This window comes from Lactuca sativa, chromosome 4, assembly GCF_002870075.4.
Source record: "Lactuca sativa cultivar Salinas chromosome 4, Lsat_Salinas_v11, whole genome shotgun sequence".
In the NCBI taxonomy this organism is placed as follows: Eukaryota; Viridiplantae; Streptophyta; class Magnoliopsida; order Asterales; family Asteraceae; genus Lactuca; species Lactuca sativa.
Genome location: NC_056626.2, coordinates 261,233,045 through 261,249,303, shown reverse-complemented (window position 1 = coordinate 261,249,303; position 16,259 = coordinate 261,233,045). Strand labels below are relative to the sequence as shown.

The 16,259-nt window shown below is 37.9% G+C and overlaps 1 protein-coding gene across 1 annotated transcript; it reads left to right on the top strand.

Moving 5' to 3' along the window:
* Nucleotides 1-5,876: 5,876 nt before the first annotated feature.
* On the top strand, nucleotides 5,877-8,329 carry LOC111886965 (subtilisin-like protease SBT1.7). The gene has a single exon (XM_023883196.2). The coding sequence runs from the start codon at nucleotides 5,958-5,960 to the stop codon at nucleotides 8,247-8,249; it is 2,292 nt and encodes a 763-aa protein (XP_023738964.1). The 5' UTR covers nucleotides 5,877-5,957; the 3' UTR covers nucleotides 8,250-8,329.
* The last annotated feature ends 7,930 nt before the right edge of the window (nucleotides 8,330-16,259 follow it).

The window sequence follows — 16,259 nt, the reverse complement described above, 5'->3', positions numbered from 1 at the left end:
GGTCTTGGCCCGATAAGTGGAAGTATGATTGACCTAATGCTTATTTTGTTATGATGGTTAGTCCAGGATTTGTGGCAAGTTGGTGGTTCGAGAGTCTGCTTCCTCAGTTCAGAGTATCGGCATTCGCGAGGTGAGTTATCCTCACTATATCAATAGGTTCTAAGGCACCAAGGTCGGCCCTTATCGGATTGAGATCTGGGTATTTGATGTTATGTTATTGCTTTGATATGTTTGCATCCTGGTAGCTAGGATGGTATATGTTAGAGACCTGATTGAGATCGGTATTCTGAGATGTAGGGTGATGCTATGCTAGTGACCGGTTAGGTCGGTATCCTGGTTAGGATGATGATATGTTATGAGATCTGTTTGATCGGCTTGTTGACTGTGAATTGCTATATGATTGTATGTTTATGTGCACATGGTTGTCTGGACTGGAGTTGGGTTGAGGCGGGTCCTGCTTTGTGCTGTAGGCCAAGATACCCAGGGCGGACCGGTTGTCCCGAAGGCCCAGCGAGCGGTCCGGATAGGCTGTAGGCCCCAAGAGGGCGGACCAGACATGCCAAGGCTCGGAGAGTGGACCAGGCCGACTGAAGGCCCGGTGCGGGCGGACCAGTCATACTGTAGACTCAGAGAGTGGACCAGGTGGATTGAAGGCCCGGTGCGGGCGGACCAATCACACTGCAGACTCGATGTATGTGGTTAGATTCGGAAAGTGGACCAGGTGGATTGAAGGCCCAGTGCGGGCGGACCAATCACACTGTAGACTCGAAGGACATGACTAGACACAGAGGGTGGACTGGAGACCGATACGGCGGACCAGTCACACAGTAGACCTGATATGCATGGCTGTTCTATGTTCTGTTATGTTATGTATGCTATTTATGTTATGGGCCGGAAGACAATATGTTATGGGCCAGAAGGCAATATGTTTTGGACCGGAAAGTCGTAGCCTAGAAGGGCGTATATGTGGTTGGTATTTTGGGGGTATCTCACTAAGCTTTCGGGCTTACAGTTGTGGTTTAATGTTTTTCAGGTTCTTCAGGAGACCGTGGCAAGGCGAAGGCGTGATCGTACCGCTTCTCGTGATTATATTGTGATCAGATTCTGGGAATACTTAAAATAAATTGTATTGAAAACCTTTTTGTAATATCTTTAATGGAATCGGATTGTTTTTCGAAAATTTTAAATTGGTTGAAATTTTTGGTCGTTACATCCGCACTAAGGGATTGTTCTGGGATTTGTACTCTGACACTATGGTTGATTCCATGTTTTGGTTTCAGACACGTAACATGTTTTAAGAAATGATATGTTCGAACGTTGTTTATTTTCAAATGTTTTGCAAAGTGTTTAATTAAAAATGAAATTTTTGGACTTGAAAATTGGGTCGTTACACAAACACTTCAAATGGTCAACAAAAGATTGGAAACCCTAAAAATCCCGGTTTAAGTCCATTTTGGAATAGGATTTCCTTATTGGGCCTAATGGGCCAATAAGCTTCCAATTTGACTATTTTGCCTTAGGACCCTTAAATGGGCCCTAATTGGACCCACTTTCATGAAACTTAACATTTTGGGCTATGATGTATCCAAAAATGAATTGGTTTACCTTAGTGGGCCTTATTAGGCCATAACTAACCTAATTAGCTTTAATGGGCTATAAAACCCATTCTATCATTCTAACTGGGCCATAAACACCTCTAAGAGCCCAATAGGCCGAAAAATAATATTGGGCCTATGGAGATTCGATCAAAGCCAAGAATTGGGCCCAAAATCAATTTCCTTCATTTCATTTGGCCATTCTCGGCCCAAGCAAAAAATAAATAAATAAATAAATAGAATTACAATTAAGAGCAAACTAATCAAAACATGACACTTCACTATTGTTTGGAGGACAACCAAGCTAAATGGAGCTCATATAACTAGACAAATCCCATGTTTCCATGCACTCTTCTCACCCCGCTCCTCTCTTTCTCTTCTTTGGTTGAGAGCCAGAGGAAAACACACACACACACACACCTTCAAACTTCCTTCAAACTCTATCTAGTTTTCAAGAAACAACTCCTTCTTTATTTCCTAAAAATTTCGAGATTTAGAGTGTTTCCAAGGGGATTTTTCACCACAATCACTATTATTGGTAAGTTATTATAAAAAACCAACATCTTATTTCATTTTAACACCAAGAACTCCTTCTCAGATAGTTTTATTCCATGATCACACCATAGAAGCTCCATAAGCTCGAGATCTACATCATGGTGTTGCTAGGACCAAAAATCTTCTTCACATCTTCTTCAAAACCGAAACAACTAATCAAGGTGAGTTCATACCCCCCATGTTTTCTGTTTTTACTTGTTTTTGGGGGAGAATACAAGTATTATGTGATGATCTATGTGTGTTTGAATGTTATATGTGAATTCTTTAGTTTTTGGTGGTGATAATATGTAATATTTGTTATATTTCGAGATCTATAGCAACAAGGGTGAAAGAATCATAAACAACATACATCATAGATCTAAGGGTCCTTAAGTTTAAAAAGTGAAAAAGAAAACCAAAGAACCTTACAAGTGTCGTTTTTGCAAAAATAACAAAGATTGGGTGTAAATTGTTAATTTTCGGTTTTATGAGGGTTATAAGTTGTTTATAAGTATAAAAGCTGATTTTTATGAAAACAATACCTTTCAAAGGGTCAAAAACATAAAATTTAGCATATTGGGCTTTAAATTGGGGCTCATGAGTTTTTGGGCCCAAGGTTGCGAAAAAATGAAGTCTTGAGGGGCTGAAATGGAAAACTTAACAAACTATGAGACTAAAACGTAAATAAACTTTTTCAGGGGTTGAAAATGAATTCATTGCCAAAGTGGACTAAAAATGCAAAGTTTTTGATTTTAGGGTCAAAATTGTAAAACTTACGGAAATTGGGCCAAAAATGTAACTTGTTACAAATAAAGGCTGGAAAATGACAATTGCAATAGTTTTGGACTGAAATTACTATTCAACTAAGGTTTTGGTGGAAAATGTCAAGAAAAATGGTTTAAGGACCAAAAATGTCAATTTTCATAAAGAGGGACTAAAACTGTCATTTTTATAAATAAAAAAAAAAGGGGGGGGGGGGGGGGGGGGGGGGGGGGAGGGGGGGGCACAATGGTCAATCTAAATGTTCTTGGGCCAAATATACGATTATAAATTTTTGGATTAAAAATATCAAGTTCATAACGCATGGTTTTAATATATATATATATATATATAATGAAAACTTCGTTATAAATCGAACATTAAGATATTTTTTTATAGCGAATAAACATTTAGCATACCATAACTATCAACAATGCGTTGAATGAAAGAGTATGATAAGATCATATCAGTAAATACTGCGATGACACTGTAGCAAAGAAAGTGAGTATAACACTATGATAGTATCATAGCATTCATATGAGTATGTACTATTTTATGGAAATCACTAAGATATAGGCTTATTAGTTTAATTTTAAAATGTTTCAAGTTGTTTCAGAAACAATGGAAAAGGTGCGACTTGATTGCATTGCATTGGCTTTTATATATATATATATATATATATATATATATATATATATATATATATATATATATATATATATATATATATATATATATATATATATATATATATATATATTCTCAAACTTGAACAAGTGCTCATTTATCTATTTTGAGAATGAAGTTGGATGATTACTCTTAAATTAATAATGAAAAATTTGGTTTGAAATTTGGGACGTTACTAGATGCATACGACTATAATTTTGCACATATCAAAACACTATTTCTTATATATATCAAGGTATTGTTTTTATTCATATTCTTAATATATTCAACAATTATTTTGATTTCAATTGATGCAAATTTTTTTCAAATGTTATGGATTATCCGAAAAACGTATGGTTGGAATATAAGGATATGTTTATATCTTCTTGGACTAACATATTTCTTAATTTTGGAAATCACACAACCATTAGAGTTCAAAGTCTGCATTCCAAGTTACAGAAATATTTGGATATATCACAAACAAATTTATAGATGTGTGTAACTTTTATTCATAATGTTGTCGAGTCATAATTTACTACTATAAAAGCAAGCTTTCCACAAAGCAAAACCCGCATCAAACATAGATTATACATACCATATTTCAAATAGTTATGGAGATTTGTTCGGTACATGCTTTGGAAATTTTTGATAAAGAACTCCAGCGAAGCAATGTTAATGGCTTAAATTATGATTGTCAAATGCATACAAGTTATGAATGACCCTATGTACATAAACAAATGAATTATATAAATACATGTATACCTTACCATTTTAATTGAATCATAGGTTTTGGAGAAAGTTTGATTACCAACGTCTGTATTTGTGCAAGTTGATGACAATCTTAGTTGTGATGGCGACCTATAAATGTTCACTCAAAACATCAAGGATATATTCATAACGTGAATAACTTTGTTTCGTGAACCTGTCATTTAAATAAATAATCGTGGTCAGCTAAGATCGAATCATAAGACTTTCAAAAATAAAGAACACCAAAGAAAAAAAAATGTTTCGAACACTTCTAAAATTGGGGTTAGTGTCATGAAAAATTCAAAACTAGGAACAACGCATACTCAATACAAACAAAATATTCAGAATCATACATTAATCCATTTACGTATATATTGCATCTACACTTAAGGCATGTACGATGTACTAGGTGATGGAAAATGTGCATTCCAAACGATATTTGCATGTAAGTGTCTTCTTGAAAATGATTAGTCTAGAATTTTGTCTGATTATTAGAAAAGTTAGGCATACACCATGAAGAATATAATGATATCTTTGTGAGTCAATTTCAATTTGACCTCTTCAACTCTTCATTTAAACGTAAGAATTTATATGGTATTGCACCAAACAATACATCTTTATATCTTATTTTTGTTTGTCTTTAATTGTTTAAACTTCATTTTAATACTTGATATCATATATAGTTATCATCTTAATTTGTGGATTTGGGGATTTAAAAATTACATTTTGTATACGAATTAAAAAAGAGTTTACTATTGTAATATACAGATGATTTCTACTGTATAGTTTGTTAATATTTATCAACATTATCATCATTTTTATGAACAAATATGCAACATGCATTAATTTTCTTCTTTTTCCCCAAATTGTATAAACCCAAACTCAATTTCGGTCGAAATGAGGTTATAGTTTATGAAATGTTAAACGTTTACCAAAGGCCGATAGGAAGGAAAGGATTCAGCTGAAATTGGTCAAAACTCAAAATTGACCTATAGAGATTTTAATATAAACATAAATATTGTATTGATTTAAATATATCGAAAGTAATATAAGAATAGAACGTGCCTATTCATAATTTTTAGTGGACGATGAATCATTCCAAAGGCTTGGTTTCATTTTTCAAATATTTGTCGGTGCTTTTTCTTGCCATAATGCTTCTTCGCGATAAAGTGATGATTATGATTCGTCATCTTTAACTAAAGCCATAAACATAAAATAGAGAAGCAACATACAACCATATATATTCAATAATATACTGTTTGGTATATGTATGTACCTTTCACTGTGTTTATGTATCTTCCGACAAATTAAATCACTCAATCGAACAATTAACATCGTGTTAAGCATTTTCTTAGGTCGGGTTGGGTTGTATTAGCTAGGATACTGGGAGACGCATCAAGACACTCGCCACTACCAGTAGCCACAAATGACGAATAAGATCCTTTTCTAGAGACATTTAAGAAAAGGCAACCGCAGACTCGTTCGGTGGGTGGGTCCTCTCATTTCAAATCCTTGATAATTACAATGTACTCATGCATATATGCTAAAAGTTAGCATCTCTTCTTAACAGCTAATTATCCGACCACTTACTGTTTTGACAATTGATTACTTACCCTCATACCTCAGTACTTGTTTTCCACCACAAGTTGCAAGTAGATGAACCGCAGGAACGTCCTCATGATGGTGGTGGTAACTGCGGTCTTTTTCCACCGTTATGTGGTGGCAGACCCAAAACACCATCTGAAAACGTATATCGTTCATATGGACAAATTGGTTATGCCATCTTCGTTTTCTGACCACCTACAGTGGTATGCAACGTCTATGAGATCTGTGTCTGAGTCCACGGATATGTTATATACGTACGATTACGTCATCAATGGCTTCTCGACAAGGCTCACTATTGAGGAAGCAAAGCTACTTGAACAGCAGCATGGAGTCATATCTGTTCAAGAGGAGGTAATATACAAGCTTCATACCACTCGGTCACCAGAGTTTCTTGGACTAGAAAAGAGTACTCACATAATGCTTCCCGAGTCCAAACAAGGTGGTGATGTGATTGTTGGAGTGGTGGACACCGGTGTGTGGCCAGGAAGTAAGAGCCTAGACGACGCAGGGTTTGGCGCAATTCCCGTATCCTGGAAAGGCGAATGTGAGAGTGGTACAGGTTTCAATGTATCAAGCTGTAATAAGAAACTAATCGGAGCAAGGTACTTCTCGAAAGCATACGAAGCTACGTATGGCCCAATTGATGAAACATTGGAATCCAAGTCTCCTATGGATGATGATGGACATGGAACACATACAGCAACTACGGCAGTTGGGTCCAAAGTCACCGGAGCTAGTTTCTTTGGTATTGCAAAAGGAACGGCACGTGGGATGGCTCCTCATGCGAGACTGGCAGTTTATAAAGCTTGCTGGGCTGGGGGATGTTTTGGAAGTGACATACTAGCTTCGATAGAAAAAGCAATCGCAGATGGAGTTCATGTAATATCCCTGTCGATGGGAACAGGCACACTATTTGATTACACCCATGATGTCGTCGCTTACGCAGCATTCAAGGCAGTATCCCATGGTATATTTGTAGCATGCTCTGCAGGTAACAGTGGGCCCGATCCTCTAAGCTTATGGAATGTCGCGCCGTGGATAGCTACAGTAGGAGCAGGAACTTTGGATCGTGATTTTCCGGCTTATGTTACCCTTGGAAACGGAAAGAAATTTAGAGGAGTATCACTTTACGGTGGAAAACCATTATCAGGTTCATTCGTTCCACTAGTTTTTGGTGGTGATGTCGGTAGCAATCTATGTGTGCCGGGTTTGTTGCTACAGGGAAGAGTTACCGGAAAAATTGTGACGTGTGAACGTGGCCAGAATCCTACGGCGGAGAAGGGCATGGCGGTGAAGGCAGCTGGCGGTGTAGGAATGATTTTGGTCAACACGGATGGATATGGGGAGGACGTGGAGGTGGCTGACGCCCATGTCATACCAAGCGCCGCCATAGGTCAGAGAGATGGTGATGCGATAAAGAAATACATAGTCTTGAATGATAATCCAACGGCTATGATTGCATCTGGAGGAACACAATTAGGCATCCACCCATCACCACTAGTGGCAGCATTTAGTTCCCGGGGTCCGAATCCCGTGACACCGGAAATACTCAAACCTGATTTTATAGCACCAGGGGTCAATATACTAGCTGGTTGGACCAATACAGGAAGTCCTACCGGCTTAAATGAAGATCCTCGGCGTGTTGAATTTAACATCGTTTCTGGAACATCGGTGTCGTGTCCACATGTAAGTGGTTTAGCTGTATTACTCAAGGAAGCCCACCCGGAATGGAGTCCAGCAGCTATAAGATCAGCTCTTATGACCACCGCATACAGCACTTACAAAAATGGCGAAGAGCTGCAGGATCATGCTACTGGAAGCCCGTCAACTGCATTCGATCATGGTTCAGGACATGTGGACCCTGTTCGGGCCCTTGATCCGGGTCTTGTCTATGATGCCTCGGCTGACGACTACCTGAGCTTCCTATGCGCTTTGAATTATAGTTCTACTTCCATTAAGATGTTTGCAGGTGGAAACTTCACGTGCATAGTGGGAAGGAAATACCGAGTAGAAGATCTTAATTACCCATCTTTTGCAGTTCCTATACTCATGGCTTCGGGGAATCGTAATGGAAGCAATTCTCCAACCATCGTCAAGTACAGAAGGAGCCTGAGTAATGTGGGCACTTCAGGAACGTACAAGGTTTCAATATCATCAAAGATTCGGGGTGTGAAGATCACGGTTGAGCCCGATCAGCTAACGTTCGTGAAGCAAGGTGAGAAGAAGGGGTATACTGTGACATTTATTGCTACTTCCATGCTATCAGGGACTACCAGCTTTGCTCGTTTAACATGGTCATGTGGAAAATATGTTGTGAATAGTCCGATAGCTTTATTAGCGTAAAGAATGATGTTAAATATGTTACTCTGGCTAAATTAAACCAATGTACATAATTTCGCTCCAAAAGCTAAAAGATTACTGCCTCTCGTTGCATAAATGTGTAGGGGTGTTCATGGATGGTTAAACGAACCGAAATCATATTTCGCAAGGTTAACCGAAACTATCGATTTGCTTTCATAAACCTAAACATAAACTGAAAAACTCAGTTAACCGGTTTTCTATTAACCTTTTTTTTCTAGTTATTTTTTCGGTTAACATATTAACTATCACATGTTCATAATGATACTAGTCATATATGCATAATTCTTTACATGTGTTTAAAAAAAAAGGTTATATATAAAACAAACATTTTGTAGAACCTCTTTTTAAAATAGAGCTTTTAAAGTAGGATAAGTTTTTTTTTTTTGTCCCCTAACAAAAAAAAATAATAAACAAAATAAAAATAAAAAATTTAGTTTTAAGGGGTTTTTTATTTCGTTTTAAATCTATAAAATTACAGTTTTAAGGGTTGTTTGATTTTGTGTTGATCGAGTCCGGTCATACGTTTTTGTCTGATTCAGTCACATCATTGAAACATCCCAAAAATACAAGTCAAAAAAATTTGTTTTTAAAATCATTTGACAAATATAGTCTCATCATCATAAAATAAAATCATCAAACATGTATCTTAAATCACATAAAATCTTACAACAAATAACTGTCTAAAATCTCAGAGTAAGCTCTCAGTCTAAAGAATTGTGGTGTGTGTCATGCCATCAGCTCGAGCCCTTCCTTTTGCTACCTGAAGTATCTGAAACCAAAACTGAAACTGTAAGCACGAAGCTTAGTGAGCTCCCCCAAACTACCACATACAATACAAAGTACATATAACAACTACTGGGCCTCGTCCACTGCATTGGGCCCCGCCCGACATCGGACCGAAATCTGGAATAACTTGGGCCCCACCCACTGCATTGGGCCTTGCCCGGCATCGGACTTAGTCCGGAATAACTTAGGCCCTGCCCACTGCATCGGGCCCCGCCCGACATCGGACCAAATTCCGGAATAAACTAAATCATGACATAAACTCAACACATAACATACTCACATAAACTCAACATGTAACGCTCATAGATCCGGGCTAGTCAATTTAGAGATAATAAGGGTCGAAAACGACTTTTTGACAAAATATTATTTAGAATAAATAATCTTAACCAATCTTTATAATATGTCTCAAGGGTTGCGTACATATAAAGAACGCCGAAATCCGAGTTATAACGAAGAAGTTATGGTCCGTCGAAGTTTTACAGCAAAACCGACACGGCACCGGGAGACGTAAATAGTGAATTTTTGATAAAGGACTTTTTAGCCTTATCAATCCAAATAAAAGTTGTAGTATATGTTAAACCGAGAACATACAAAAAAAGAACGCCCAAATCTGACTTCGTATGAGGAAGTTATGAATTTTATAAGATTTGGCATAGCAGTGCACGACCCGAAACTCGAATTTTAGTTCGAGCAGTTTTTGGCCTACGCGACCTAAATAAGAATTGAATATCTCATTAATAGGAACTCAACGGTAAAAAGACAGACGAAAACAGAGTCCGTATGTAGAAGTTATGAATTTTACGCGGACATTTAATAGTATAATATCCTCGTACTGTTAAATTTAAGATCGGTCGAGAATTAGCCGACGGAGTCAAAATGAAAGTTGTAGATCTTATTTTACCTACGTGTGGATATAAAGAACGTCAAAAATGGAGGTCGTATATGAAAGTTACGGATTTTAGAAGTCGTAAGTGTGCTGTGCGAAAATGGTTGATGTGGCACAATCTTGGTCATTGCTTTCTCCCCAAGTCTTGCCACTAGATGGTGACATGTGGCACCAAGTTCAGCCATTTTCACCCTATAAATACAACATCTCTCACCCTCATTTTCTTCACACCTTTCTCAAACTTTCTTCTCTTTACTCTCTCTCTCTAGAACCTCTCTCTAGCCCCGAATCCCCCCGAAAAAGCCTAAGGAACCTCCCTAGCACGAGGCGGAAGCCCCGAAGTGCTCGACGACTCTGAGAAGAAGAGCTTTTCGACTCGGGAACGCTGCTCCAAGCAAAGCCCGGTTTTCTATAAAAACTCGTTGTAAGTGAGCTACGCTTACGTTATTTTTAATATATCGTTTATTTAATTATAGTAACGTTATTAGGAAGTTATAATAAGTACTTGGGCTATTATTATGGGTTATATAAGTATTGTTTAATGCTTATATAATAGTAATATTATCTAGACTATTAATTAGTCTCGACAAATAATAAACTAAACTCTAGTGGTAATAATACTAGGTTTCGTCGAATGAAATTATTTTTAAGAAGCGAAGCACTGTCTGAGTTCGGAATCACCACCTTTTCAAGTGAGTGCGTATTCCCTTTCATGAACATTATTTTAATACAACTATTAATTAAAGTATTAAATATATGTTGAAGAGTTAAATATTTGTTGAAGAGTTTATATGTGAGTGCATAGTCCCTTTCATGAACATGATTTTAATACAAGTATTAATTAAAGTATTAAATATATGTTAAAGAGTTAAATATTTGTTGAAGAGTTTATGTGTGAGAGCATAGTCTCTTTCATGAACATGATTTTAATACAAGTATTAATTAAAGTATTAAATATATGTTAAAGATTTAAATATTTGTTGAAAAGTTTATGTGTGAGTGCATAGTCCCTTTCATGAACATGATTTTAATACCAGTATCGATTCAAGTATTAAATATATGTTTATGTGCGAATTATTTGATGTTGTCTGGGATACTTATTAAAGAACATACCTGATTATATATGTTGATTTAGGATAAAGAGTAAACCTAAATTAATTATGAGGAATATTGGGCAGTGTTTTCTTACGACTACGAGTGAATTATACTCAGAGAATAAAACCTTAGTATATGTCATTGATCCGGGAGCATGGATTAGACATAGTTATTGTCCCTAGTTCGAGAGTATGGATTAGGCATAATCATACATCATTAATATGAGAGTATGGATTAGTCATTCGTCCCTAGTCCGAGAGTATGGATTAGGTAAAGTCGTTCATTTTTGGAGAGAGAGATTGATTTGTTAATTTATTATATGATTAATAAATTAATTATAAATTGAAATAAATTATTTTTTAATATATTATATGATTAATATATTAATTTGAAATAGTAACTATTAATTAAGAATTAATTAGAAGTTAACTGGAATTAATTTCGGGTTAAATAAAATCAATTGAAAGTGGATGGGCGAGTTGGAGGCCTCAACTCATCGAGTAGAGGTTAAAATTGGACGCGGGTGGAAGAACCTACTCGCCGAGTCAGATGCCCTCACTCGACAAGTAGGCTAGTCTGGATGAAACCCTAATTTTAAGGGTTTACACCCTATTTAAACCCTAATTTCACGATCTGGAGGCATTACCTCTACGGGGTCCACTGTACCATATACACGGACCACAAGAGCTTGAGACACATTATGGATCAGCCGAACCTGAACATGAGGCAACACAGGTGGCTAGACGTAGTCAAGGATTATGACTGTGAGATCCTTTACCATCCGGGTAAAGCGAACGTGGTGGTGGATGCCTTGAGCCGCAAGTTGGCTAGACCTTCTGTTCCGACATCATGTAACTAGTGGGATTGATTAGAGAGGCTCGGGCTGAGGGAGTGCGAGAGGAAAATTGGAAGATTAAGAGGATCAGGTGTCACACCCCCGAACCAGACGGCGGAAACGTCCGGGGGCTGTCGTGACTCAATTGAATACCATAACATTGAATATATATGAAACAAAACAACATTCGTCACCATTCATCAACATAATACAACCAGTAGTGTTTACATGTCATACATTGTTTGAGATATTACATTTCCAAAAATTAATATTGTTTGGTTCATTCAAAAATAAACTGCAACCGTCACTGAGCATGATTTCCCTTGATTCACTGATTTCCTGAGAATACAAGTATTTTGAAAAACGTCAACATATGAAATGTTGGTGAGTTCATAAGTAGTGTTTGAAATCGAATGTTTATATTGTTTGAAAAACCACCAGAAAATCCGATATTTTCTGAAAAGAAAAGCTTTCATAAACGTTTGTGAAGATCCATAGGTATGCTTGTTTGTTTCTATACTTGCAAAAATTGTTCATTTAAGATGTATGCGTTGAAAATCTGTATGTGATAAAAACCCTAGGGAAACCCGATGTTCCCCTAGTTCTTTTGAAATCCATTGAGTTGCGTTGAAACCATTACAAAAATAGTAGTATCGGTCCCAAGCGACGTTGGAAGGTTCTCGAGCATTGATTATTTACTACAAACCCGCATTACACAAATGCCCGGTTTATAGATATACCAACGATTCCCGAAGGCGTCGTCAGTACTAATCACGTTATCCAATCGCCCGGACTATGAGTAGTCCCACATCCGAAGAGAAAGAGGTCACGAAGACCCCGGTAACTCTATTAACCGGCTGGGGAAATATGTGTGCGAGGGGTCCCCGACCCGCCTCGTAAAATGTGTAGACTTTTCTAGCAATACCATGGCCCTTGGGGTCCAATGATACAAGCCATTGAAAGTCACCCTACGTTGTGCCAAGTCGGTAAAACTCAACACTTCGTAGTAAAAAAAAAATGTCTTCGGGCCTTAAGATCAGGTCATTGGGCTAGCTAGGCCCAACAAACAAGATTTTACACTTTTGGGGCCCGAAGATGGTGCGTAGACGTCTGTGCACACTCGTATGTATGTGTATTACCAATCGTTATTTGTATGTATCAAAGAGTTAGTAGTTGTAGATTTCCATTGGCTCGAGACCGAGCCAATTCGTTTAGCAACAACTTTTGGTATTGTAATGAGTTGTATTTCGTTGGTAGTCGAGGTATCGTTATTTGATCAAATTGTATATAGTGTATCAGCCTTGAAATATTTTTGTTTTCAGCCCCTCATCATTTGTAAAATTTACCTTTTCAACCCTTTTATTAAATATTTCCCGGTTTGGTCCTTAAACTATTTTTCTTGACATTTTAACACCAAAAATTATTGAAATTAATATTTTCCAGCATATTTTTCAAAGAAAACAGTTTAAGTCCCTGAAAATGCAGTTTTTCTCGGTTTTAGCCCATCTTTTCGCAATTTTGACAATTTTGGCCCAAAATGGAAAATTTTTGCAACTTTGGTCCCTTTTAAATTTAAAAAGCATTTTAAACCTTTGAAAAGGGTTTGGGACACTTATAGTCCACTGTTTTACAGAAAGTTACAGTTTTGGCCCTCCAAAACAGAAAAATTCGCATAATGGGCCTTATTGGGCCGAAATTTGCATTTTTAGCCCAATAGGCTTGAAATTTATGTTTTTAATCCACCAATTGAATAGAATTCCAGAAATAGCTTTATTGAAACTGTTTGGGCACATTCCAACCATCAGAATCTGTAAAATGTCAATTTGGGCCCTTAATTTTGTATTTTTCACATTTTTGGCCCAAAATGTGTGTTTTTAGCTTAAAGAAAATTGTTGCTAACCACTTGGCTATTTATCTAGTACCACTTACTATGTAGGAACATATTTGAAGCTAATATCATAAAACATGAGTTATATCTCGGTTTTGAGGGGTTTAATGGCTAGATCCAACATTAAAACACATATAAGCATACATATAAGCATGGAAATCATACAAGGCATACAAATACATATAGATCTACACTTTCACTTGTATTCCCCCCCACAAAAACTCTTAAAAACAGAAAATAGGGGTATGAATCTCACCTTGAGTGGGTAGTTTCGGTTCTTGAAGAAAATTTGGAAGAAATGAAGTGATTTTTGGCCCTTGCACTCCTTGATGAACCTTTTCGAGATTAGGGGGTTTCTAGAGTGCAAGATCACGGTTTTTACATGGATTAGGAAGAGATTTTGATAACAAAAGAATTTAAACCATAGATCTATGAATAATCTTACCTTAGATGATGATTTACTTGCAAAAATCCTCTTGGAAAGTCCCTAAATTTCGAGATCTTTGGAGAGGGGAGGGAAGGAGAGTTCTTTGAGTGTTCTAGAGAGAAAGTTGAGATATTTGGTGTGTGTGATGATGCTTGGCCGAGAGCAAGAAGGGAGGAGAGAAAGAAATGACTCTTGAAGTGATACTTGCATGGGTGTATGTGATTTGTGCCTAGAAATCCATTAGGTAATAGTGAGGTGGCAACCAAAGTCAACCTCCCCTTGGATTTGGGCCTTGGGCCGAGAATATGAAGGGGAAAGAGGAAAAATTTGGGCTTTTGCCCCCAAGCCCAACATTAGAGGTAATTAGGGTGTGTTTTGAGTCTAAGGAGTGTGGTAGGATTTTTATGTTTTTCTTGAACTAGTTTTAAGTTATTCATGTATCAAGGCTTTTAATTTATTTAATTCTAGGCCCAACATGACCTAAAATGTTAAAATAAATAAGTGTGGGTCCAATTAGAGCCCAATTAGGGTTCTAAGCCCATGATAGTCTAGTTGGAAGCTTATTGGTCCATTAGGATCCAATAAGGAAGTTCTAGTCCAAAATAGGCTTAATAAGAACTTCTAGGGTCTCCAATTGTTTGATGACTATTTATAGTACTTGTATCTTGTATTTGGTTAAAGTTTTTGATTCACATTAACTTGAATGTGTAGATTACATAGCTTAAAATTTACAGTTGTGACATCATCCCCCCGTTAGAGGGAATTTCGTCCCGAAATTCTGTTTGAAAGCTAGATTTGAGAAAACTAGAATAGGTGAGGGTACTTCTGCTTCATCTGATCTTCGCGTTCCCACGTGAATTCTGGCCCACGCTTTGCGTTCCATCGTACCTTCACGATCGGGATGCGACTCTGCTTAGTACGCTTCACCTCCCTGTCCATGATTTCGATTGGTTCTTCGACGAACAGGAGATTCTCATTGATTTCGATTTCGTCAAGAGGAATGATAAGAGTTTCATCTGATAGACACTTTTTCAGGTTAGAAACATGAAACACGGGGTGCACACCGTTTAGTTCTGGGGGTAGTTGTAGTCTGTAGGCTACCGGACCTATTCGGGCGACGATTTCGAAAGGTCCAATGTACCGTGGGTTTAGCTTTCCTCGTTTTCCGAAACGTATGACTCCTTTCCAGGGTGAAACCTTCAACAATACTCGATCACCGACCTGGAATTCTAAGGGCTTTCGCCGTTTATCAGCGTAACTCTTTTGCCGGTCGCGCGATGTCTGTAATCGAGCTTTGATCTGGACAATCTTTTCTGTGGTCTCGCGAATAATCTCCGGTCCTGTCATTGCCCTATCCGACGTATGTGTTCCTGCTAGCTGGGTGTCACCTACTTCAGCCCAACATAACGGTGATCTACATTTACGCCCGTACAGTGCTTCGAAAGGGGCCACCTTAATGCTCGAATGATAACTATTGTTATATGAAAACTCGATCAACGGTAGGTGGGTATCCCAAGACTTTCCGAAGTCTATCACACATGCACGAAGCATATCTTCAAGCGTCTGAATGGTTCGTTCGCTTTGACCGTCCGTTTGTGGGTGATACGCGGTGCTCATGTCAAGATGAGTTCCCATGGCCTTGTGGAGCGACTGCCAAAAGCGTGACGTGAACCTACTGTCCCTATCCGAGATGATAGATTTTGGCACTCCATGAAGTCTTACAATCTCTCGTAGGTACAAACGCGTCAGCCTCTCCATCTTGTAGGACTCTTTGATTGGCAGGAAATGGGCAGATTTCGTCAGTCGGTCGATTATTACCCATATGGTGTCCAATCCGTCCGATGTCTTGGGCAGCTTGGTCACGAAGTCCATAGAAATCCCTTCCCATTTCCACTCGGGAATTGCCGGTTGCTGTAACAATCCGGAAGGTTTCTGGTATTCCACTTTTACTTTGGCACACGTAAGGCACTTACTAACATAAGTTGCGATTTCCGCCTTCGTGTTAGGCCACCAATAGTGCTGCTTAATGTCTAAATACATTTTGTCCGAACCAGGATGAATGGAGTATCGTGTCT

What these genes read in the sequence shown, in the direction of transcription:
- LOC111886965 (XM_023883196.2), top strand. Translation starts at nt 5,958, where the DNA reads ATGAACCGCAGGAACGTCCTCATGATGGTGGTGGTAACTGCGGTCTTT.